This window comes from Diceros bicornis, chromosome 20 (assembly GCF_020826845.1).
Source record: "Diceros bicornis minor isolate mBicDic1 chromosome 20, mDicBic1.mat.cur, whole genome shotgun sequence".
Taxonomy (NCBI): Eukaryota; Metazoa; Chordata; class Mammalia; order Perissodactyla; family Rhinocerotidae; genus Diceros; species Diceros bicornis.
In genome coordinates, this window is record NC_080759.1 from 30,509,383 (window position 1) to 30,536,454 (window position 27,072).

Genomic DNA, 27,072 nt, shown 5'->3' on the forward strand with positions numbered 1-27,072 from the left:
TTTTGTGTTTTGCTTCCTTGCGTTTGAATGGTTGGCCATCTTGGTCAGCTAACCACAATTTTTTTTTTTCTTTTTCCCTTATGCAGCTGTGGGTTTCCTAAATTCAAGCTTTCTGAGAATATTCTAGTAGATTATCTCATTTGTGCTTTATACTTCTCACATAGCACTATTATCATTAGACAGTTTTGGAGAAGCTATGTTGGAAACATTAAATGAGAGTAGGAAGAAAGAGAGAGAGATAAACATCTCCTTAAATTTCTTTTTACTTCTCCTCCAACTCCCCCCCGCCCCGCCTGCAAAAACCACATTGATCTTAGCTTACCCATTACTCTTCCTAGTGTAAGTTCTATCTGTCTAGCATAGGAGTTGGCAAACTACAGCTTGTGAGCCAAGTTCATTTTATTGAAACATAGCCACTTTTCATTCATTTATATATTTTCTACGATTGCTTTCCTGGTACAACAGCAGAGTTGAGTAGTTGCCACAGAGACCTTATGGCCTGCAAAGTCTAAAATACTATCTGGAACTTGACAGAAAAAGTTTGCAGACTCCTCATCTAGCAGGTAAGGAAGAAACCAGGAATTTCTCATTTCATTACCAGGGGAACTTGAACCTGGTGTTTCAAGTTAGAGTTCTACCTAGGAACATTGTAGCACATGAGCATTACATAGTATTTCATGTCTAAAATGGCCCTAATACTATTTTGAATTGGTCTGGAAAGTAACAGTTTCTGAGGAAACAGATTTTGTCTTTTAGCAAATATGTTATGAAGAAACTTTGAAATTCTTCCATCATTGGGGGTTCCTGGTAATTAATTATATAAAAGAGAAAGGGGTGAGGAGGGGAAGGAAGGAGAAAGGCTGGTTCACTTTGATTTAGATTGATAATGATAACACCATTATAGTGTGTCAGGTTCGTTTTGTATCATTGTTCATTAGGCAAACATTTGACCCAGTGTTGGCTTCTCACCACCTGTCAGTTTTCAAATTGTGTGCGTGAGTTTTTTGTTGTTGTTGTGAGTTTTCTTCCACTTGTGTAAAGGTTCGTTAAAGAAGGATCTGCCTTGCTCATTGATGTGTTACCAGTAACTAAAATAGTACCTGACTATAATAGGTGTTCAATCAATACTTACTGAAAGAATGAACTCAGATGTGAGATTTTATTTTTGTAACAATATTGTGGTTTTTCAAAAATGTCTGCAATCATTTTATACCTAGAAAATAGGCAATAATTAGAAATCTGCAAGCCTTTGTGAAGAATGTATCTTTTCATACTAATCATCTTAACTACTAGTCCTATCAGATCATTACATAGTATTAATTGTGTCCTCACTTAAGTGAAACTTTTGTTTGGTGCCTGATAACCTAATTATAAATTGATATAAAATAGGTTATACATTTCCATTAGGTGAATTTCACACTGGTTTTAGTGATCCTTAACTCTGACTTTGCAAATGCTATAGGTTCTATATTACCTTAAGTGTTGTTATAAAATTTTTATAAAGTTCTCAAATATAATTAAATCATTTTAATACCATTGGCTTACTTATAATTTTTCTTCCTTAGTTTCTCCAAACAGATACCATTTATAATAACAAAAAGATATTACTAACAGTGACCTATTCATAGTCTCTTGCAATTCTTTTGTTTGTTTGTTTGTTTGTTTGTTTTGTGAGGAAGATTGGCCCTGAGCTAACATCTGTTGCCAATCTTTCTCTTTTTCTTTTTTCTCCCCAAAGCCCCAGTACATGGTTGTATATCCTAGTTGTAGGTCCTTTTAGTTCTTCTATGTGGGACACCACCTCAGCATAGCTTCCTGAGCTGTGAGTAGGTCCGTGCCCAGGATCAGAACCAGTGAACCCTGGGCCGCCAAAACGGAGCTTAACCGCTATGCCACCGGGCCGGTCTGTTTGGCAATTCTTTTTAATGAGATCTGATCCCACCCAATGATGAGCTGTTTTCATTTCACTTTGAAGATAACCTCAGAGTCACTAATTATGAAGACATATCCTAAACAACTTAAAATTAGATTGAATTTCATTGGAGTTAAAAAAACATATCTAGAATTTGTAGGAGCTGCTCTAAAATCAAATGAATGATCTCAGTATGTAGGAATTTCAAAGTCATTGGAAATAGCTGGGATATGTAGTATGCTTAGTGGTTTGACACTAACCAATTTGTGGTTGTGATGGCTAACACCCAGTGTAACAGAATGGAGGAAGATAGGCAAATGCAAGCTAAATATAAAATAGAACAATGCACAAACAGTTTCATTTGCTGAGGAAAACACTGACTCAAAACAAATAGTTCCTTGGTTTTGTGTTAACAGATAAAAATCTCAAAGGAAGTCATAATGGCTCTTAAACTAAAATATCAGCAATGTGATACTGTTTCTTTTTCTTCTTTAGATTGTGCTTTTGTATTGTTTAAAACAAATAGGATGCTGAATATATTAATAGAAAAATAGCTTGTAGCAACCTGAGGAGATTGACACTCTATTCCAGCGGTTGGCAAACTTCCAACCACAGGGTGTTATCTGGCCATGGCCTGTTTTTGTAAAGCAAGTGAGTTACGAATGATTTTTATATTTTTAAAGCACTTTTTTTCTTTCAGTATTTTAAAGATATTGCTCCACACTCTTCTCATTTGCCTTGTTTTCCCACGAAAAATCTGCTGTCATCTTTTTTTTTGTTCCTCTCTCTGTAACTTGTCTTTTTTATCTGGTTGCTTTTAAGATTTTCTGTACCAGTGGTTTTGAGCAATTTGATTGTGATGTGACTTGGTCTAATTTTCTTCATGTTTCTTGTGGTTGGGGTTGGTTGAGCTTCTTGGATTTATTGGCTTATTTTCATCAATTTTGGAAAGTTTTCATCCACTATTTCTTCAAATAATTTTTCTATCCCTCATTTCTTTCCTTTGAGGACTCCAATTACACATTGTAATCATGTTAGGCTGCTTGAAGTCCCATAGTTCACTGATGCTCTTTTCACTTACTTATTTTTTCTCTTTGTATTATATTTTGGATAGTTTCTATTGCTTTGTCTTCAAGTTCACAATTCTTACCTCCTGTAAAAGCTATTATGCTGTTATTCCCATCCAATATATTTTTATCTGAGACATTATAGTTTTCATCTCCAGAAATTCAATTTGAGTGCTTTTTACACCTTTCATGCCTCTCTCTAAGTTTTTGAACATATAGATTAAGTTATAAAAACTATTCTAATGTCTTTTTCTGCTAATTCTAAACATCTGTGTCAGTTCTGGGTCATTTTAAATTAATTAATTTTTCTGCTCATTATACGTCATGTTTTCTTGCTCCTTTCATACCTGATAATTTTCGACTGGATACTAAACTTTGTAAATTTGGCCTCATTATGTACTTCATGTTTTTTCCCTTCTTACAAATCTTTTTGAGCTTTGGTCTGAGACAGTTTAGTTACTTTGAAATAGTTTAATTCTTTCAAGACTTGTTTTGAAGATTTGTTAGGTGGGATCAAAGAAATGTTTAGTCTATATCTGATTGTTCCCCGCTTCTGAGCCAAGACTTTTGTGAATACTGTAACCAATGCCCCATAACTATAGATCTTTTCAATCTGGCTTTTAGGAACAAGCACTGTTCCCTGTCCTGTGTGAACACAGGGTACTCTTCCCTTTACTTCCTTTGAGTGGTAATTTCCTCACACACGTGCACCAATCATTGCTATACTGACTACCTGAGGGGTCCCTTTGCAGATCTCCAGAGTTCTGTTTCTGTGCAATGCTCTTCTCTCTAATATTTCTTGGTCTCCTTGGACTCTGAGCTCTGTGTCTTCAACTCAAGACAGTTTGCTAGGTTTTCTCCTCTCAGCACCAAGGCCTGGAAACTCTCTTGAGACAGTAAGCTGGGGCAATTGTAGGACACTTGTTTGTTTCTCATCTCTCAGGATCATTGTTCTTTACTTCCTGATGTCAAGTGCCTTGAGAACTATAGTTTCACATATTTTGTCCAGTTTTTTAGTTGATTCAAATAGGACAATATTTTTGGTGCCTGTTACTACCTTGTAGCCAGAAGTGAAAGTTGAGATTGAAATTTAAGATTTAGTGGTTGAATAATTCCAGGTGATGATACACAGAGTTGGACCATAGGTATGAGTGGAGTAGAGATGTTAAGGTCATTGAATGAGTTATCCACATGGCTGTTGAAATCACCCAGGTATGTGGATTTGAGATAGAGAATAAGACTTTAAACCAAGAGCCAAAGTTGTGAAGTTTTAATACTGCATGTTTTATGTGTTTGGTTAGGATAATACTTTTAAAATTATGTTAAATTGTCTTGTCTTTTCTACTAGAACCTTCTGATAACTTAAGGGAGATTCTCCAAAATGTGGCCAAATTGCAAGGAGTATCAAATATGAGAAAGCTAGGCCATCTGAATAACTTCACTAAGGTAAGTAACTTGAATCTTTATGAATATTATCATTTAAAATTCTTTGTTTCGTATTATACTTATTAGATGCTTCTTAACCATTATTAATAAGAAATTCTTGAGTATTCACTCAATATCAGTGCTTTTCTCTGCTGCTTCTCATGGATTTTGTCATGTGTTTTTAAATTTACAAGTGTATTTCAGTAATGGAAGTATAATATGCTTGTTGTAGAAAATTTGGTAGATTCAGAAAAGAGTAAAGAAAAAAATCACTGAAAAGTCCATAATCCACTCTTCACTATTATTCACATAATGATGTATTTCTTTTGCCTTTTTTATCCTCATATATGTAATAATATATGATACATACGTACATAAGTACATGTGTGTTGCATTTCATAGGCGTAACCATAATTCCCAGAGAAATATTAGAACTTTCTCTTTCCTTGATACCCTGTTCCCATTATCTGGATTTCAATTAGAGCCCAAGATAAACACAGGAGCCCTTGTCCCAAATAAATATTGACTTGATCTCTATTAGCAGCCAAGAATTCCCGAGTTTGATAGATGGATTGGTATGTTTTTGAACCTGGTAATGTTGGACAGCCAACTCTTGGAAACACTAAAATGCCTATTATTTGAGGTGATGCCATAAATAGAAAACAGAATGGCTCCTTTGGGAAAAATTTTTTTTTCCCTTTTTAATTTACCAAATATAAATTGTTCTGCTACATATTAAATGGAGGAATAATTGTATGTTTTAACCCCTTACTGCTCCAAGTGTGATCCACAGACTAGTAGCATTGGCATCACCTTGGAGCTTGTTTGAAATGTACTATTTTTGGCCCCACTCTAGATCTATTGAATCAGAATCTACATTTTAATAAAGATTCTCAGGTGAATTTGTGTGTACATTAAAGTTTGAGTGGTACTGTTTTAATCCTTCCAAAATGTTTAATTCTTTGCTATCTAGTAACTGGACTGTGGCTTAGATTTGATTATATTTCACAGAAATAAAAGGGGATGAGAATATAGTCTCCATGTAACAAAGTTGTTTTTTCTGTGCAGTGTACAATAAGTATAAAATAGGTTAGGTTGTTTTTTTTTTCATGGTTAGGGAACCAAGTACATATGCATTTATTTTTCCTTAATGAAGTTTTGAAATATTCTGGCATTTGTTTTTATATAACAGATAAGAAAATTGTTTTATATGAGGATGAGAAAGTGGTTTTTTAAAACAACTTTCAAAAACATTAAATAGGTGCTTGAGAAGGGGTTTTCAAAAATATCCATATGTATATTTTCATTTTTATGTATATAACAAAAATCTTCAAATACTTTTCTTCAATGTGCTAGTTAGATAATGTCAAGTCTTTTAAGATCCAAAGTTTTTCCAAGGTTGAAAATTACATCTCCTGGTTTCCTCCCTTTTATTAAACTTCCCAATTTTATCTCACCATTCTTGACTCTAATAAGTCTTACCACTCCCTGGCCTAGATTTAACTGTTAAAAACAATTTAGTAGAAGTTTATGTCCTGTTTGAACTCATGTTTCCTGTCATAATCAGGTTGACACCTAAGATGTAGTTCCACATCTTCTGAAAGTTGAGGATGGATATAAGAATGGCAGTGATTTCTGTCATTTCACTCTAGCACCAGAATGGCTCCTACAGGAATCTTAAAAATCTAGAGCAGCACTGTCTAGTAGAAATACAATGTGAGCCACGTATATAATTTTAAATTTTCTAGTACCTACACTAAAAAAAGGAAAAGGAAATGTGAAATTATTTTTTGTAATATGTTTTCTTTAATATATCCAAATTATCATCATTTGGTATAAGTAGTATAAAATATTAATGGGATATTTAACATTTTTTTCAAATCTTTGAAATCAAGCGTGTATATTACACTTATATCACATCTCAGTTCAGACTAGCCACATTTCCACTGCTCATAGCCACCTATGGCTAGTAGCTGCCAACCTTAATGGGCAGTGCACATACAGAACTTTTGGGAACAAGAATGGTTTAAACATCTATTTTTAGGAATCTGTTGGACGTGTTTCTTTTTCCCTTCTCTATTCTCCATTTATTTCTATCTAGATCCCAGGCTCTCTTGGGTTAGGGTCAGTTCCCCTCTCCCCCTTTTTCCCTTCTCCATTTCCCTGTTTTTCTTTGTTTGAATTTTTCCCGCAATATTTCACTAAGTTGTTCCCTCCTCTTGGTCTCTCCTTGGTTTGTGCTCTCCCACTCTCTTCTCTTTCTCCTTCCCTCCTCTCTCTCCTTCTTCTCTCCTCTCTGCTTCTTCTGCCTTCTCGCCTTCATCTCCTCTCCCTTCACCCTTTCCTACCCTCTTCCCGTCTCTCCTTCCCTCGTTCCTCCTTTCCTGTTCCCTCTCTCCTTATTTATCTCTGTAGTGAAGGCCCTAGGCTTTTGGGGCTTTTTGTATTCATGTTTGTTTTTGCCATATCCTTTCTTTATAATTATCACATTTCCCTCTGGTCCTGGTGCCAGCTTATGGCAGCCCTTTTTTTTTTTTTTTTGCTGTTTCGAATTATTTATAGATTTAAAAAGCAGATAACCAGACTTACTAGAATTTGTCTATAATATGAGGGACAGACTAAACCTTGAGTCAGGGTCTGAGGGGCTGGCCCATTAGTAAAATCCATGAACGTTGGACTTGATACAATCTGTGTTGGCTACCTGGTAATGTAATAGGAAAAACATGAGCTTTAGATCAAATAGATGGGGACTTACAGCCCAGCTCTGACCCTAACTAGCAAGGCAATCTTGGGCAGATTTCTTTACTCACAGGTAATCTTGCTGCCATTAGAGGCAAGGTCCCAGTGCAGTGCCTGGCACGTATTATGTACTCTGTAACAGGTATTACCTTTCAACCTGGAATTTTTTTTTTTTTTCTTTTGTATTTTGTGCTACTTTGCTAGTTTTTTGGCTGACTCTTAAGTGCGTGAGTCTGCTTAATAGCTTGAGTTGCAGATTGGTAAGCTGTTACTCTAACAGAGTTTTTCAACCTCGGCAATATCGACATATTGGGCCAGATAATGTTTTGTTTTGGGAGGCTCTCTTGTTCATTGTACAGAATTTAGCAGTGTCTCTGGCCTCTACCCACTAGATGCTAGTAGCACACCTCCATCAGTAGTGACAAGCAAAAATGTCTCTGGACATTGCTAGATGTTTTCTAGGGGACAGAATCACCCCTGGTTAAGAACTACTACTGTGAATAAATGTCTGCAGATTTTATTATAAAATTTCTCCGAATACCTAGCACAAAGTAAATGCTTACTGAATTTAATCATAATATAATGTGTCTTTGAATTCCATTTTGTTGGAGAGCTAGGTTAATAAATATTTACAGAGGCAGTATTCCTATAAAATCTATAAGTTCATTTCCTTATAGAGTGAAATTTAGAAATTCTCAGAAATCTCTAAGAATAGCTCTGTAGAATAAGAAAAATAATTACGATGCCAGGAAACTAGTTAGTTAGACTAGTTAGGAGGTGGTTGGTCACCCTTCTCTGTGTTCCCCTAACAGATTTTATATGTGTCTACTAAATTTTTCTATTCTTTTGTTATTATTATTTGTTGTTGGTTAATGTCTTATTAAACTGAGGTTCTTGGTTTGTTTTTTTTTTTTTTTGTGAGGGAGATCAGCCCTGAGCTAACATCCATGCTAATCCTCCTCTTTTTGCTGAGGAAGACCGGCTCTGAGCTAACATCTATTGCCAATCCTCCTCATTTTTTTCCCCCAAAGCCCCAGTAGATAGTTGTATGTCATAGTTGCACATCCTTCTAGTTGCTGTATGTGGGACGCGGCCTCAGCATGGCCGGAGAAGCGGCGCGTCCGTGCGCGCCCGGCCTCCGAACCCGGGCTGCCAGTAGCAGAGCGCACGCGCTTAACCGCTAAGCCACGGGACCGGCCCCTAAACTGAGTTTCTTGAACACAAGAAATATGTAGCGTTTATTTTTCTACTCTTATATTCCTCTCTACCCCGAAGCCTGGCACATAAGTTGTTTAATTAAAGGTACTGTATTACATTTGGAAGATTTGGCATTGTAAATCTGAGTTTTTGTTATACTAGCATTTATTTTGTTATTATTTGTAAGCCTAGCTGTTAGGATTAAGTAAATTTAGTAGATCAGTGGGGCTGAAATATTGTATAGGGTAGACTTCATCTCCAGAATTAAACCTCCTTTTAAGGTATGAAGAGAGGGTGCTAGTGATGTGATCTTATAACCATGGGAATGTCACACACCCATGCTTGCTTTCTGACATCATTTCACTGGATAAAGTAATGTGTATAACAGACTGCTGATGAATATAATCTTAGTCGACTATTTTTAAAACTGACAACATGCTCATAATCTAAAAAACTATTTTTTAAAGATGAAAATATTTTAGCTCTTTTACATTCTAAAAGTTCTGTTTTCCTGTATTTAATCTCATATATTTAAATTAAAAGCTTCAAAGGAATCTTTATTTTATTGTTTTAAAAAAACTTCAAAAATAGTATAAGCTTAAATATAAAAAATTAAAATGGTTTAGAACAACATATAGTAAAAAGTGAAAATCCTCACTCACATACTCATCCCATCCACCTCCCCACTCTGACAAAAATGCTATTCTCCAGAGGTAGCCACTAGAAAGTATTTATCCTTCTCTGGTATAATTATAAATGTGCGTGTGTGTGTACATGTGTGTCTTTCATTGAATTGTGAGAATTAAATGAGCTAAACAAAAAGAAGTGTTTAATATTTACCATTTATTATTACATACATATACACAAAAGTTTTTTAGTGAGATCATGAGATATATTGATTTGTAGTTTGCGTTTTTCCACTTCCAGTATATCATAGAATCCTTTCCTTTTCTATAAATATAGATCTATCTCTTTTTTATAGCTGCATATGTGTGTGTGGACAGATGTATGTGTGTGTATATATCCACATGTATATGTATACAAACGTAGATACATATGCATATGTACATATACCATAATTTATTTAATCATTCTACCATTAAAAAATAGAACTTTTTTCTACTTCTTTTTGCTATCTTAAATAATGCATCATTAGCACTCTTACGTACTTTTTTGTGCACAATAGAATTTTAGAAGTGTGATTAGCCAAGAGCATTTGTATTTTTTATTTTAAAATACTTTTAAAATATTAAAAATAAAAACATAAATAAAGTACTCCTAAATTGCCCTCTGAAAAGACCATGCTGTGGAATTCTAATCTGTGATGATTTTTTTAGAGTTTAGGTTTTTCTGTTTGTTGCTTATTTAGGAGAACTATTCATTTAACCTTCAGAGCAATATGAGTTAAATGGGAATAGCATTTAACTGCCCAGTTTTAACTGATCATTTTATTTTTTAAAAACTAGTAATTTTAATAAGCATCTCAGACATTTTTATTACCTAGAGATGGTTTAGACTTCTGTTTTAACTTGGTCAGAATATGATATTGTTGATAGCGCCTTTTGAATATTGTAGCATTTATAAGAAAGCCATATGGATTAATGATAACAAATGGATTGATGTTGGACATGGCAAAATAAACCAGTGACATGTTGTCAAAACCTTTACTTGATTTTAAAATAAGATATTATGTAATAGTATTTGTTTTGTTTATATAAAAAATTAAACAATTATGCTCATAAAATAATTGTAGACTTCTGATGATATTGAATGCTTAAGTTGGTTTATAAGTAACAAATTCAACAAACCTAATTCAACTGAGCTAAAGTAAAAAGAAGTTGTTTGCTTTCATGATGAGAAAGACCAGTGTTGGGTCCTAATTTCAGGCTAATAATGCAGGGATTGAGAAAATATTAATTGCATTCTGTCTCTCTATTTCTCAGCACTCTTTTCTTTTAAGTTAGCTTCATTCTCAAACACTTTCCATATGACTAAGACACATCATCTTTGCAGTTTTCAGTCATAAAAGGAGAGGGTAGCCCTCTCTTACCATCTTCTACATGAACTCTGATCTTATATGGTCACATTCAGCTAGGCATTGTGACTGATAGCCATAAAAACACATGGGATGTGGAGCAGTAGAGCCCCAGTGAAAAGTGTGATGTCTGATAATTTAGCATTTTAAGTGACTGTTAGGATGCTAATTCTGACATTTTGAAAGGTCTTTAACACTTTCTAAAATAATTAGTGATTTATTCTTAGTATAACAAATGTATGTCATAGGGCAGGCAGTATTACATTTTAATAGCTTAGATGGGAGACAAGAAGTTACCAGAAATGGCTAAGATAGTAGTGAAGAAACTGCTACCTAATGATTGAAGATTAATTAGTAATTTAATCAGTAGTTGAGGCAGGATGAGATTCCCCTTGTTTAAACCCACCAGTTCAGCATTCTTGATATTTCTGCCTGCCTCTTTCCTAGAATAAGAGTTAAAGGGTTTGATTTGTACGTCAGGGTTTGGTTATTTAAATTAGGAGATAATTAGTAAGGTAGTGAGTCAGTCACTACAAGAATTTTGTATTAAAATAACCTATTCTTATTCCTAATATTTTGAAACTTATAATAGGTGAGCTCCTGGTGATGAAAAGTGAAAGTATAATATTTCTTTGATAATCAAAAATTCAGAATCTCATCAATGTCTGCTCTAATTTCTTATTCCTGATATATATGAATTATTTACATATAGAAAGTTTAGTCTCTGCTTGGGATAATTCTAATTCAAAAGGGATATTTTCTTTTTGTGTATGTGTGAGGAAGATCAGTCCTGAGCTAACATCCATGCTAATCCTCCTCTTTTTGCTGAGGAAGACTGGCTCTGAGCTAACATCTATTGCCAATCCTCCTCCTTTTTTTTCCCCAAAGCCCCAGTAGATAGTTGTACGTCATAGTTGCACATCCTTCTAGTTGCTGTACGTGGGATGCGGCCTCAGCATGCCTGGAGAAGCGGTGCGTCGGTGCGCACTCAGAATTCGAACCCGGGCCGCCAGTAGCGGAGCGCGTGCACTTTAACCGCTAAGCCACGGGGCCAGCCCCAAAAGGGATATTTTCATTTAAGACTGATAAATAAGGCCCTCTTCTATAATTCTAGAAACAACTTGAAAGCATTCTTTAACCACCATTGAAAGAAAGCATAACCCTATCATAACTCTCACTGGAAAATAGGCACTGATTATGACAAATATGCTGTGTTTCATTGTAAATTGTTCTTTTTAGTTGTTACTTGTGATTTTCCAGTTTCCAAATGAGTGGACATTTTTCTCAGAAACGTTTCTTGCAGTTGAAATGCATTGATATTAGCAGAAAATGATACTCCTTTCTAAATACTTTCCAAATTGTGTGTGTTTTTTTGGAGATCATAACAATAACTTTGAATTTTTTTTACCTTTTCACCAAAACTGCTAACTTTAGCAAATGTTAAATGGTGAGCAGTTATATATTTTGTGGTCTGAGAAGGTGAGTAATTTGGAAATGATGTTTCTCTGAATCTATAGTTTTTTACAACGGTATCTGGCAAATGTGAAAAGGATAATGCAGGAAGTGAGAACCAAGTACACACTGAGGGGAGAAACCAGCCCTTGACAGGACAACACTGAATACTTTATTTCTAGAATTTCACTTTATTAACATCCATTACTACTGTAGCAGAAGAATGAAATTGAGTTGATATGTATAAATCGTTGTTTTAGGAAAGTAACTTTTCCCATTTTATAAGCACAGTATTTTATATGGTGATATAAACAAATTCTAAGCTTCATTTTTCTATTAAGTTTATGAATTAAAATATGTCCAAGTTCTAAGAAATCAATAACAAGCAAAAAGTAGTCCTTACTTTTCTTTTTTATTAATATGTTGGTGTTAAGATGTGGTACCATACAATGACAATGCTAGTAATCTGAAATATCTGGGGAATCTCAAAATAAATACTAAATTATTTTTACTGTTTTTGTGTTTTAATCCTTTGTGTGTGTGTTTTTAGTTAGCTGTTCTGGAAAAAATAATAGTTAAATTCACTTACTCCTTTTATGTGTATATAGCCAGAGTGCAGTTCTCCAGACTGTTAATTCATATCACTTTTGAGGCTGGAGAAATGAAGTAAGATGGTAATGTTGTTATTCTTTTTTTCCAGTTCATGCCCCCCCACCCCAAGTAAATAATTTTAATACAAAATTGTAGTAACATTTTTCATGGTGGGCTCTGGACTCAGACTGGTTTGGTCTGATTTCTCGCTTTACCACTTAGTAGCTTTGTGACCTTGGGAAGTCATATTACTGTCTCTAAGCCTCAATTGTCTTCATTTACAAAAATATTACTTACTTTCTAGGGTTGACAAGATTAATAGTCAAATAATGTTACTTCTATTACTATTCATGAATACTATATATATAACTGCCCTCAGGTTATATAAGTAATACACATTCTTTGTGAACATTTCTAAAATACAGAAAAGCACAGAGAGGAAAATAAATCACCTATGACTGCACTTTCATTTTTTTTTTTTTTTTTTTTTGTGAGGAGATCAGCCCTGAGCTGACATCCGCCAATCCTCCTCCTTTTTTGCTGAGGAAGACGGCCCTGGGCTAACATCGGTGCCTATCTTCCTCCACTTTATATGGGACGCCGCCACAGCATGGCTTACCAAGCAGTGCGTCGGTGCGCGCACGGGATCCGAACCAGCGAACCCCTGCACTTTCATTTTTGATGTTAAAATTTTGATGTATAGGGGCCGGCCCGGTGGCGCAGGCGGTTAAGTGCGCGCGCTCCGCTGCGGCGGCCCGGGGTTCGCTGGTTCGGATCCCGTGCGCGCACCGACGCACTGCTTGGTAAGCCATGCTGTGGCGGCGTCCCATATAAAGTGGAGGAAGATAGGCACCGATGTTAGCCCAGGGCCGTCTTCCTCAGCAAAAAAGGAGGAGGATTGGCGGATGTCAGCTCAGGGCTGATCTCCTCACAAAAAAAAAAAAAAAAAAAAAAAATTTTGATGTATAGACTTTTAAAAAGGTGTATCTTTAAAAAAATGTATTTTTTTTTTCTTTTTGCTGAGGAAGATTCACCCTGAGCTAACATCTGTTGCCAATCTTCCTCTTTTTGCTTGCGGAAGATTCGCTCTGAGCTAATGTCTGTGCCAGTCTTCCTCTATTGTGTATGTGGGGCGCCACCATAGCATGGCCGCTGTGGAGTGGTGTGTGTCCGCACCTGGGAGCTGAACCTAGGCCGCTGAAGCCGAGCACGCTGAGCTTAACCACTAGGCGACGGAGCCGGCCTCAGAAATGTGTATCTTTTTAAAATATATATATTTTTTAGAATTTTTTCTCTCACCAGTACATTGTGCATGTTTTTCCTCATGTTTAGATATTATATAATATTAGCGGTTGCATAAAATTCTTCCTTTTTGAACATTTTGTTTTCACTTTCTTACTGTTGTAAATAATGTCATGAGCATCTTGTGCTTGAACTCACTTTACATTTTAGATTATTTTATTAATATAGATCACCAAAAAGTAGATCCCGATCCTGGTGCATTTTTCTAATGTATTTTAAAAAATGTTTTCATTGTATAATCCCATCAGCAATGTATTTTCTTATCTGGTATAATTATGTTAAAAAACAGTTTATTGCCAATTTGGTAAGCTTTATTTTAAATGGCATTTTTCAATGTATTTGATTCAAGTTTAAGGAAACAGGAAATATGTCATGTTTATTTATCAGTTTTATTTCTTCAGTAAATTCTTTGTACATTTTCTTTGCCTCTTCTTGGAAGTCATTCCCCAATTTGCTTTGATTTTTCACATTATAAGGGCCTGTGTGTATTGCTTTGCTGGGTGACAGTGGAGTGTTATGGGCTGAATTGTGCCTCCCTGAAATTTGTTTGTTGACGTCCTAACCCTCAGTACCTCAGAATGTGTTTGTATTTGGAGATAGGGCCTTAAGAGGTAATTAAGGTGAAATTAGGTCATGTGGGTGGTCCTTAATCCAATGACTGGTGTCCTGATAAAGAAAAGGAGATTAGGACACAGGCACACACATATGGAGACACAGAAAGAAGATAGCCATCTATCGGGCAAAAAGAGAGGCCCTGAGAAAAAAGAAACTCTGTCAAACACCTTGATCTTGGACTTCTAGCCTCTAGAATCCTGAGACAATAAATTTCTGTGTTTAAGCCACCTGGTCTGTGGTATTTGTTACAGCAGTAACAAAGTAATATAGGGCCTTAACCTTTTGCCTCTCATATTTGTGCAAATATTTTTGACTAATATATTATTTAACTTTTAATTTTAGGTATGCAATTGGTTTTTTAGAGGTATAGAATTTTTTTTCTGTTATCTCAAAGCCTAGGAAATCTTACATTATTATTTTAAATCTCTATGTATAAAAAATTCTCATCCTTCTCAAATTTTAATACTGGCAGCATTGTGCAATAAAACAATAAAAATAACAAAAAAATTTCATACTCTTTGAAAGTCTAAAGCTTCTTTGTTTATCATATTTCAGACTATTAAGGATTTTATAGGAATACCAGGACAACCATTTTGGATAAAAACCTATGAAGAAAGCTTTTTAGCTTATTTTGCCTATTTACCTATTTACACAGCATTTTCCTATCACATAAAGTGATCACTTGTGTAGTCTGCTTCCCTGCTATGAATATATTGCAATATCTGAGAGCTACTTTATTCCTATTCCTTATCCTCTTTTATTTGGAATAACTTTTTTTTTTCCTTGAAAGAAGAAATTGGATAGGAAATTTTACAAGGATCTTACTAATAGGATAGTGAACTTATATCATTAGCTTTTTTGCTACAATATCGTGCCTTTTGAAATACATTCTTGGGTTCATTCCTTTGCTTGGTTTATTCTGTGTGGTTGAGATGTTCATAACTTCATACTTCATACTAAATCACTCTGATTCTTCAATACTAATTAAATTATCAACCTTCTCTTTAACCCATTTTAGTTAGATCTGATAAATAACTTGAGAAACTTTTATGTAACTTTTAGATAAAAATCAGTTGTGAAAACTCAGACTAAATTAAAATGGTATATAGTCATCCAGGTGGGATGCAAGTAGCTAGTATTAGATCATTGTTCTTAATGAAAACAACAAGGAAATCCTGTTTGAAGGCAGCAGAGAACTGCTCAGGCAACAAGAGGTGTAGGAGCCAAAGCTTCAGAGAAAGGAGAATCTTGTGGAGGTGAGCTTACTTCGCCAACACTTTTTCCATGGGGGATACTTGCTAATGTGGGGTATGGACAGGAAGCTAAGGATTCAGACTTTAGGCCCAGGAGTACTGTTGCTGAGTAAGAGAAAAAACAGCACAGAGCTTTTGGTGGAGACCTAGGGGAAATCAAGTACTGTAAGGGGATTCTCCCCTCAGTACATTTGTTGAATCCTGGGACTACCTGGATGGGAAACTTAAAAGTCTATGCAGAAAGTCTTTGAAAATCAGGGTGGAGCTTGTAGTGTTTTTGCAAGACAAAAATTAGATATGTCATCCTCTTGAGGCTAGTCCCCTGAACAACAAGTTTTCAGTTGAAATGTGAGGGGCAGGGAGGGAATGGAGAAACCAGAGGTAGACTGAGTCTTACCAGGGTAGCAACTTAATCTGGATTCAGCATTGTCCAGTGGCCTAACAAAGAGAAAGATGAACCCTCTGGAGAAAGATGACATCATCAGGAATCTCTGCAAGTTTTTATATACAAAGGATACAGGATCCACCAAAAGACAGGACTACATGGCTAGAATAAAAGAAAAAACAGATGATAGAAACAGACCCAGAGATGATCCATGTCATTCACATCCATTTAGATATTTAAATATTTAAAATATGATTAATATGTAAAGAAAATAGAGGAAACTATAGAGAAAATAGGTAAAAATGAAGATTTTTCATTATGATGTTGGACATAATTAAATGGAAATTCAAGCAGGGAAAAACAATATCTAAAATTAAAGACTCACTGGATAGGTATAATAAATGACTAGACATAACAGAAGACAGATAAATAGAAAATATCCAACTGAAGCACTGAGATAAAAGAGAATGGAGAAAATAGAAAAGAGCCCTTATAGATTTGTGGTATACATGAAAAGATCTGACGTTTGAATTACCAGAAAGAAGAGAGAGAGTTTGGCAGAAGTAATTTCAAAGAGGTAATGTATAGAATTTTTTAAAACGGATAAAATATGTCAACCCAGAGATTTGGGAATTTCTATTTTCCCTAACCAGGTTAGATACACAGAAAACCACCCCTGAACAGTAAGATTGCTGAAAACTGAAGATAAAGAAAAAAATTTTGAAAGGAGTCTGAGAAAAAAGATCTGACCTTCAAAGGAGCCAGTAGTAGGACTGATACTGGACTTCTCAACAGAAACAATGGAAGCCATCTTGAAACTGTTTTAAGAAAATAACAGCTAACCTAAAAATCTATAAATCCAGCAGAATATCTTCCAAAAACAAAAGTGAAAAAAAAATCATTTCCAGATAAAAATCAAAAGTTTTCCATTACCAGCAGCCTTGGCTAAAAGTTAAACAAATGAAAACACCAGTAAAACAAATCAACAACAACAAACTGAAGATTCTTCAGACAGAAGGAAGAATATCCCATTAAGGTACCACTGAAGTGAAGAATAATGGAAAAGGTGAATTTAGAAGTTAATATAAATTGATACTGAGTAAATATTAACTGAAACCAAAAATAATAGTAATGTCTTATGGGCTTAAAAGATAGGTAGGAAAAACAATAATAAAGTAAAAGGTGAGGGGAGTAAATGAAGTTAAAGTGTTGTAAAAGTCTAGCATTATTGAGGAAGGGGTAAAGTAATACTTTCTGTTAAACTATAATAAGTCAGCACTGCGTGTTGTAATCTTTGTGGTAACTACTAAAAAAATAGTTTTTAAAACAGTAAAATTACTGAGGGAGAAAAAAGGAATAGTAAAAAATAATTGGTTAATTCAAAGAAAGGCAAGAAAGGAGGGTTAAAGAAATCTAAAATTGGCAGGTGAAATAAAAAAAATTAGATGATAGAAATATATCTGCATATTTGAACAGTAGAATCATATATTTTTCAAAATTTTATCAAAGACAAATACCTTATTTTCCAGTCTAAAAAAGTAATATATATAAATAGACAAAAATACGTAACACATACACATAGTTGTTTTGTTTTTCTGACAGCTTCTTTGTGATATTGGCCACAGTGAAGAAAAATTGGGTTTTAACTATGAAGATATCATAATTTGGTAAGTATAGTTTAGTTCCCTCCCTCATCTCTTCTGGATTTTAGTAATATCGATTTTAGTAATTTTAAAATAAAAATAGGATAGTGTAACACCTCAGATTTGATTTTATAGAAATAGTTGTTTGAACAGTAGAACAATTCAGGATCTCCAATATTTTAAATTGTTAATCCTGTTGTTCTTACTGATATTTTATGATTATCAAATATAAAGAACCAAAGCTAATGTTGACAAATACATGGACTTCTACAATTTAAACTTCTAAATTAAATTTGAAATGCACAGAATAAAGGTTCTCATATTATTCCCAAGAACAAGAAGAACCTGTGCATTTCTCTCTAGATCTCACCTACGACGGTGTGCTTATGGCAGACTTGATTTGCTCAAGCCCACCAATAGAGGCATAATGTTATAGTTGCATAGCCATCTTTTTGATATGCTTAGGAATTAAAATTGATATAAATGGTCTGTGCCTACTGTCATTATAAAGTTTTTTTATTTATTGGTTTAAACCAACAATTCTTTGAGAGGAGTGGAAGCAGGTAGGCAGATAGAGGGGATTAGGTTGTAGAGGCATATGTGATACAGCTTGAAAAAGGCATATTTAATTTCCCATTATGTGTATAAAGTAAACTACAGAAGGTAGAACAAAACTCATTTTCTTGATTGGTAAGAATGTACCAAGGAGGCACAGATTAAAAAATAACATTAGTGAAGTTCCATGGCTTACAGTGAATGATTTTTATATATCTAAAATGAATAATAGTTTTGCTTATTTCAACTGAGAAAGGGTTTGGTATCATAATTTTATGTGTATTTGAAACTCTTGCAGTAAAACTTTTTTGTTTGTTTTCATACAGTTTGCGGTTAGCTTTATTGAATGAAGCGAAAGAAGTGCGGGCAGCAGGGCTACGAGCTCTTCGATATCTCATTCAAGACTCCAGTATTCTGCAGAAGGTGCTAAAATTGAAAGTGGACTATTTAATAGCTAGGTAATTTTCCTAGAGCTGTCTATGTTTTTGTATGTTTTTAAAATTGTGTGTTAAGTTTTAGCATAGTCCTACCATAAAGTATACAAATTTTAGGTAAAGCCTGATAGTTTTTATAGATAAATACAACCAATTAAGACGTAGAACATTTTCAACATCCCAGTCAAGTTCCCGTGTGTCTCCAACCAGTAGTAAACGTTATTCTGACTTTTCTCATTGTAGACTAGTTTTTCCTGTTTGTGAGCATCACGTATTCAAAGTATACATAGTTACTCTTTATTTCCTCAGTGTTATCTGTGAGATTTATATCCATGTTGATTTTTTTTTAAAATTGCTGGGTAGTATTTCATGTTATGAATAGACCACAATTTGTTTATTCCATTCTGGGTCTTTATTTTCTGGATTGTTTTCAGTGTTTGACTATTTTGAATAAAGCTGCTCTGAATATTCTTGTACAGGTCTGTTTGTGGACATGCACTCATTTCTCTTAGGTATATATGTAGGAGTGGAATTGCTGGGTCATAAGGTTTATGCATATTTAGCTTTCATAAATACTGCCAAACAGTTTTCCAAAGTGATTGTACTGATGTACACTCCTACCAGCAAGGTTTGAGAGTTCCAGTCTCTCCACATCCTCATCAGCACTTGCTGTTTTCCGTCTTTAATTATAGCCTTTCTACTTTGGTTTTCAGTGTGAGTTCTCATTGTGGTTTTAATTTACCTTTCACTGGTGAGTAGTGATGTTAAGCACCTTTCATTTGCTTGTTGACTATTTGGATATCCTCCTTGTCTTTTGCTCTTTTGTAAATTGGATTGTCTATCTATCTTGTGTGGGAGTTCTTCGTGTCTTCTGGTTATTATTCCTTTCAGGTATCCATGTTGAGAATATCTTCTCCAAGTCAGTCTGCCTTGCCTTTTCACTCTTCTTAAATAATAAAATCCAATTTAGCAGTCTTTTATTTTATAGTTAATGCTTTTGGTCTCTTTAGAAGATATTATCCTATGTTTTCTCCTAAAGGTTTTTTTCCTTTATATGTAATTGGTAGGTGTCAGGTCTGATTTATTTTCGTCTTTTTGGATATCCAATAAATATTAACAAAGTTTATTGAAAAGATTTTCCTTTCACGTCTAGATTAGTGTCACTTTTGTTGTAAATTAGGTAACTGATAAGTGGATCTATTTTTGTGTTCTCTGTTTTCTTTAGTTTTGGTCTATTTGTCTATTTTTGCCCCAGTTTCTTGCTGTTAATGACTGCAGCTTGATAATAAGTATTGATATCTGTTAATGTAAGTTTTCCAACTTTTCTTCAAGACTCTCTTGGCTATTTTGGGTTCTGCATTTCCATATGAATTTTAGAATCAGCTTGTCTACTTTCATAAAACTTTCTGGGATTTTGATAGTAGTTGCATTGAAACTCTGGGTTAATTTGGGGTGAATTGCCAGCTTAATGATGAATCTTTCAAATCTTTGTTTATTTGGAACTTTAATTTCTGTCAACAACATTTTGTAGTTTTCTCTGCAGATGTCTTGCACATATTTTTGGTTTATTCTAAGGTATTTTTTAATGATAGTATTAATGTAATTAAAAAATTTTCTTTTCCATATCTTTTGCTATTAATATATAGAAAAATAATTGTGAGTTTTTGTTTTTGTATATTAACCTCTTGTCTAGTGATCTTGCTAATAAATTTGCTTTTCAATTTTAATTGTTTTTAAGATTATTTTAGAGTTTCTATTACTTAGGAATTAATTGCAAATGATGGCCATTTTATTTCTCCCTTTCCAATCCTTATAGCTTTTTTTCCCTTACCTTATTGTACTGGTTAGAATATTGCACTGACTAGAAATGGCGATAGTGGACAACTCTGTTTTGTTCCTGAACTCAGGTTGAAAGTGTTCAGTATTTCATCATTATTTATGATACTTGCTGTAGGCTTTTAGTGGATGTCTTTTTATTCCTTGTTTGCATTCCTGAAGTAAACACCATTTGTTTGTGATGTCTTGTCTTTTTTATATATAACTGAATTTGTTTTACTGATATTTTGTGTAAGAGTTTTGCAGCTATGTTCATGAGAGGTATTGGCCTATATTTTTCCATTCTTCTGATGTCCTTGTTTGGTTTTGGTATCAAGAGTATGTTTGCTTTATAAAACAGCTAAGGAAGTGTTGCCCTCTTTTTATATTCTCTGGAAGAATTTTTGTAAGATGGGTATTGTTTTTTTCCCTACATGATTAGTAGAATTCACCAGTGAATCTGCCTGGGCCTGGAAGTTTTCTTTTTTAGGAAATTTTGAGATAGTGGACTCAATTTCTTTAACAGATATAGTACTATTCAGATTTTCTACTTCTTCTCGTGCCAGTTCTTGCTTTATATATTTTGAAGCTTTGTTGTTATATTCATATTTAGAATTGTTAAACCTTCACATTGGGCTAATCGTTTTACAGTTATGAAATGTCAGTATTTATTCCTAGTAATACTTCTTTTATGAGTGTTCATGTTATCTAATATTAATATAGCTGTGCTTTCTTTTACTTAGAGTTTGCATGATCTGTCTTTTCCCATCCTTTCACTTTCTTATCTTTTTTGTTCTTACATTTAAGTTTCTCTCCTGTAAACATCATATAGGTTGTTTTTCTTTTTAAATCTAGTTTAACCAGCTTCGTCTTCTAATTGGAGTATTTAGATTGTGTCTAGTGGTTTTTTATATGCATGGCTGTGGGCTTTATCCAATGTATTTATTTGTATATATATATTTATATTTATAAGTTTGTCATTTTGCTATTAATTTTCTCATATATTTGAGTTTGTTTGCTCTCTTGCTATTTGGATTCTATTTGTCACATCTGTTCTTTGTTCTTACATTTCTCCTTTTTTGTTTTGTTTGGAATAATCAAGAATTTTTTTCCTCTGCTGTTAATGTCTTGGTTATAAAGTCTTTTCTTCTTTTAGCAGTTGCTCTAGACATTAGAACGTGTGTCCTTGATACATTTTTAAGGTCTACCACTTTTATTACAACCAAAACAATGCAGAAAACCTCTTACAGTTTAATCTTCTTCCTTCTTCCTTTTGTGTTATTGTCATATTTTTTATTTCTACATAGATTTGTAACTCCAGAGGATACTCCTATTATTGTTTGAAACTGGGACTATTGATACTTAACTACATTATTTACCTGTTCCAGTATTCTTCCTTCTTGCATTTCTGTACTTTCATCTTGGATCATTTTCTATCTATTTGATGAATTTACTGTATTATTTCTTGTAGTGCAGGTCTACTGGAGATGAATTCTCTCATCTTTTGTCTATAAATGCCTAAATTTTGCCTTCATATTTGAAGGCTATTTTTATGACCAGTTACTATTTTTCAATGCTTTAAATAAGTTACTGTCTTCTGGATTTTTTTTAAATTTTATCTGTTGAACAATAAGTAGTCTCTCTTCTTGTTGCTTCTTTGTGAGTGATGTGTCTTTTTCTCCTCTGGCTGCTTTAAAGGTTTCTTCTGTTATATCCTCTCCTGTCCTCTTACTCCAGCTCTACAATGTTGGATCTGTTCATAGTCTCCCATGTCTCTGATACCCTTACTGTATTTTCAGCCTTTGTTGTTGTTAATCTTTGTGCTTCAGTGTGGTTACTTTCTACTGACCTGCTTTTTTTTTATTCCTCCATCCTGCTAGTAAATCAGTCTCTTGAATTTTGAATTTCAGTTATTGTATTTCTCTGATTTATTTTACTCTTATTTAAAGATTCTACATCTCTGCTTTATTTCTCCATCTTTCCTTCTATTTTCTTGAGCATGTTAATCATAGTTATCTATAGCCCTCCTATGACAATGCCAATATGTGAATTGCCTGTGTTCTGTTTCTATTGTCATTTTCTTTTCTTAGTTTTTGGTTACTTGGCTCTGTTTGTTTGTTTGTTTGTTTTAAAATATACCTCATATTATTATCTGATTGGATGTGAACATTGTATATTGAAAATTTTTGGCTCTGCATCATGTTATTTTCCTCTGAAGAGAGTTAAGCTTTATTCTGGAATCTTAGCTTATCAAACTGATTCTGTTCAAGTTTGCTTTTAGCTTTGCCTTTGTTCTAGGAAATGGCTATTTGCAATCTCAAGTGAAAATGTAAATGTTTAGCAGAACCTCTTCACCTTGACCAGCCTTGAGCCCTGATCTCTTTCTTAGAGTATTACATACCTGCGGAAATTTCTGCTCAATTCCTTAGCTTCTCAGCCGTAGCTTTTTGCTTCGTTTCTTGGATTTTAACTCTGCTTTTGCACAACATAGAAGTTGGCAAGTGCCTTGGAGAGGAGACTGCATGCAGATTTGCGGTCACATCCCTATGTTTTCTTCTCTCTGGGATTTTTCTCTTGTCCCAGCCTCTTTGGCAGCCCTAAAGTTCAACCTGTCTCTCCAGTCCAGCAAGACTTTTGCTTTCTGCTAGGACTCTATTCCCCTAAAATTAGGGATTGACAAATGCTCCCAGGGACAAAGCCTGATTGGATGTGGATCTTGTGCTTCTCTTTCCAGGGATTATTATTCATTGCCTTTTTAAGATTTGCTTTTAACATTATAAAGTATTTTGTTCAACCATTATAGTTGTTTTTGTCGGGAGGGTTGGTCTGATCCAAGCCTCTCTATTGTGGCCAGAAATGGAATTCTGTATCTATTTTCTTTTTAATAATATTGCTTTAGATTAATTGTATTCAGATAGAAGAAATGCTTTTTGAATAGCGAACTATCTATGTATAAAGTATTGATTAGAATAGTGAACTGCCTAAACATAAGTAAAAATGAAGTATTCTGCCCTATAAACCGAAGACTCTTTAGAAACTGAGTAATTTAATAAATTTTGCAGAGAAGTGTCAGTTAAGTGATATTTAAGCATTAATTTTTGAAGTGCATTCATATTTTAAATTATATTTTGGTAAAATAGAATTATTGTGGCTAGTACATAAGACTTTTAACTTAGTCATAATATATAAAATTTAAGGCCTGGTTAAAAATCACAATTAAACTCCGGCCGAGTGGCACAGCAGTTAAGTGTGCACACTCCGCTTTGGCGGCCCAGGGTTCGCGGGTTTGGATCCTGTGTGCGCACTGACGCACCACTTGTCAAGCCATGCTGTGGTAGTGTCCCATATAAAGTAGAGGAAGATGGGCATGGATGTTAGCCCAGGGCCGATCTTCCTCAGCAAAGAAAGAGAATTGGCATCAGATGTTAGCTCAGGGCTAGTCTTCCTCACAAAAAAAAAAAAATCACATTAAAACATAGGCTCAAAATATTTTCCCTTTACAATGTTTATAAAATATCTATGACTTTTATCAAAGATAGGTGAATATTTTTTTCAGTAGATTTCTGATACTTTGCTTTATAAGTATGTTTATTATTTCTGTATAGACATGCATAATCCTGTAAATTATTTACTATATTTTTCCTTGCTGGAGTTTTAAATGAAATAATTTAGAAATGTTTTATTATAACAAATATTTATCACTAGAGATATGTAAGTTAACTAAATAAATATCTGCTGGTACTGAAAAATCACATGTATTAAAATTTTAAAATACCATATTTACTTTACAAAGATGGGTCTGATCTAGCAGTATTATTATACAAAAAATGTTTAATAAGATTTTTATCAATAATTAAATATTTTGTGCATTATTTAGGTGCATTGACATACAGCAGAGCAACGAGGTAGAGAGGACACAAGCCCTTCGATTAGTCAGAAAGGTATGCTCTATGTCTAAGAGTAAAGGCAGATTTATGGTTTTCATGTTAAATATTTTACGTGTTTAGATTTAGACTGTTTTGTGAAATCTTTCTTTTAAAATTTAAAGGCTAAATCCTCATTAAACATTTTTATTTTGTTAAAGTTATCTGTGAGTTAAATCGGTCTATTAAACTTTGAGATAAGTGTAAATATTTTGTGTAATTATTCTATGTGATTTTTTAAATAAAATGTTCATTGTAAAGAATATTTCTTCCTTTAGTTAGACCTGTAAATGAAATTACTGCTCTGATGTGTTATTGGAGAAAGAGGCTTACTTACTCCTCACTCTGATTTTCTCTTAATTGCATTAAATGTTAATACTATTAAATGTTAAATGTTAATGCTATTAAATGGATGTCACAAATAGTTACAAGCTGGTTGTTTTGAAGATGAATTTGGATACAATCCATGGGCAGTTGCAGTAAACACTTCAGGCCATTGTATGGGTTAAAAAGTCAAAAACTAAACTCTGCAGGAGAGGGTGTTAAGGATAATCCATAATGCTTCTAATGAGAGGCCTTCAAGGAATTTTGTTGTTGTTGTTTAATGTAATGTGATGCCCTAATGGCAGCGGTGTTCCAGAGGAGTGGTAAGAGTTAACTCCGTACGTCTCAGCTTGTGTAAGAATTTTATTGTTTCATCCTAAACATTCATGAAACTCATGCAATGTATATTTGTTTTAGTGTAAAAACATCTAAAATTATTTGACAATTAAATTTTTTAGCTCTTCTCTTTCCCCACCTTTGAATTCAGTGCATCTAGAATGGTGGAATGTTGAGTTTGCACATTGACTATTACCCTCTTTTTCCTTTTCCTTCAAATTGTCTAGCTTGTGGTTAGTAATAGTACCCCAGTGAACATAGTAAGGAAGAAATAAATGAATGAGTTGTCTTAAAAGAAGTCTGCATTTCTGGTAAAAATGATATTGGAGATTATGAAATTTTTGTTATAGGTAAGCTGTTAAGTTGGGACAGCAATTTGACTCTTCAAATTTAAATTTAAAAATTATGTTTGTGGTTTTTACTTATTCATACAATTCCTCCCACTTCCATGATTTTGAAAATTCAAGATAAGAAAACTGTTTCTTAGGAACCTAGAATACTTTTTGGCTATTTGAATTATATATGTCAATATTTATCATACTAGGAATTTGAAGTGAGAAAATATATATTAACATATTAAGTATAACAATAAACCCATTACATGGAAACATGAATAACATATTTTTATAGAAATAACTACATTTTTCAAAAAGAAAATTAGTAAGTAGAGAGGATTATTTTAGATATTTGCAAATCTCTTTAATGTTCGTCTTGATAGAAGATAGCTGGGTTGTCATATTTGATTCTGCAATCAGTCTGTTTTGATTTCACACGCAGTGGAGCCTCTGGAAAACTTCAGTATATACTTGGGGAGAGGATGAGAGTAAAAAGGACAAATAATATGTTTGTATTATTATGAAGATAGTTTTAACTTTGCAGAATCCCTGAAAATATCCTAGGGACCCTCAGTTTCCTGGACCACACTTTGAGAATTGCTGCCCCAGAAGTTGCATTCAGAAGAAAGATAACTCCAAATGGATTAAAACAATTAAATTCAGCTTCTTTGAATTATTTAGTAAATATTTTATTTCAATTTTGTAAAATGTTTTGTACAAGTTACACTTTAATTTATAAAATAACCTAGTAAAAGTAAACAGACCTTTAATACAATTTAGTAACACCATAGCAAAAACAGTATTTTATTCTGTTATCTTCTGAAATACAGAGTAATTTGAGGCAGATATCATTTTTGAATCCAAGAGCAGGAAAATCGCTGGTACCTAGTGGTAGGATATGAGCTCAGGAAGAGTTGTGGCGCAGGGTTCCTCCTTCGTTTAGCTAAAAGCAGTTAGAGTTAAAGGGAAAGCATGCTTGCTGAATGAACAGTGGCCTCTATCGACCAGAGGAACTATAATTTCATCAGTACTTTTAACAGCCGAAGCACATATTTTTTTTTCCAGCAACATCTTGGCAATTGAGCTAGTAGAAATTAATATTATAATCGTTGGGTCACTGTGGTTTTTTTGTATGCATTCAAAAAAGTTTTAAAATTTTCTGTGAAAGTATTGATCTTTTATATTTTAAAAGAAAGACAGAAACATTTGTTGCTTTAGGATATCTTGCTATATAATAACTTTTTCTTCTCTTTCACCTATCTCATTTGGAAGATTTTTTGTTAGTTTGCTTGTTTCTTTTTCAGTGTGTCTCTGATTTTTTTTTTCTGTCTCTCTCTTCAGTCCAGGTAATCCTCCTGGTTTTTGTTTCTCTCATTTTCTATATAATTTTCCCACTAGTCGGCTGTTGCTACTCTTTATCCTCTTTAAATTCTACTTAGTGCCTGCCTAATTTAAGCCATCATTTTCTTTGTATATCATTTCTTTATTCATGTAATAAGAGACTAATATATCACAGAATTTTTTTTGGTGAGGAAGATTGTCCCTGAGCTAACATCTGTGCCAGTCTTCCTCTATTTTTTACGTGGGACACTGCCATAGTGTGGCTTGACAGGTGGTGTAGGTCCGTGCCCGGAATCTGAACCCATAAACTCCAGGCCGCCGAAGCAGAGTGCATGAACTTAACCACTATGCCACCGGGCTGGCCCCATCACAGATTTTTTAGAATTGAAAGGG

The 27,072-nt window shown here is 34.0% G+C and overlaps 1 protein-coding gene across 7 annotated transcripts in view; it reads left to right on the top strand.

The window, feature by feature from the left end:
- Positions 1-27,072, top strand: part of RICTOR (RPTOR independent companion of MTOR complex 2) — a 114,961-nt gene that overhangs the window by 32,070 nt on the left and 55,819 nt on the right. For 5 of the 7 annotated variants that reach the window (XM_058564191.1, XM_058564193.1, XM_058564192.1 and 2 more), the window contains exons 3-6: positions 4,328-4,425; positions 17,576-17,640; positions 18,498-18,629; positions 24,298-24,361. In XM_058564191.1, the coding sequence (XP_058420174.1) occupies positions 4,328-4,425; positions 17,576-17,640; positions 18,498-18,629; positions 24,298-24,361 (359 nt within the window). Of the gene's footprint in view, positions 1-499; positions 564-4,327; positions 4,426-16,626; positions 17,040-17,575; positions 17,641-18,497; positions 18,630-24,297; positions 24,362-27,072 lie in introns of those variants that run through there. The other 2 variants (XM_058564197.1, XM_058564196.1) reach the window with 2 other exon arrangements.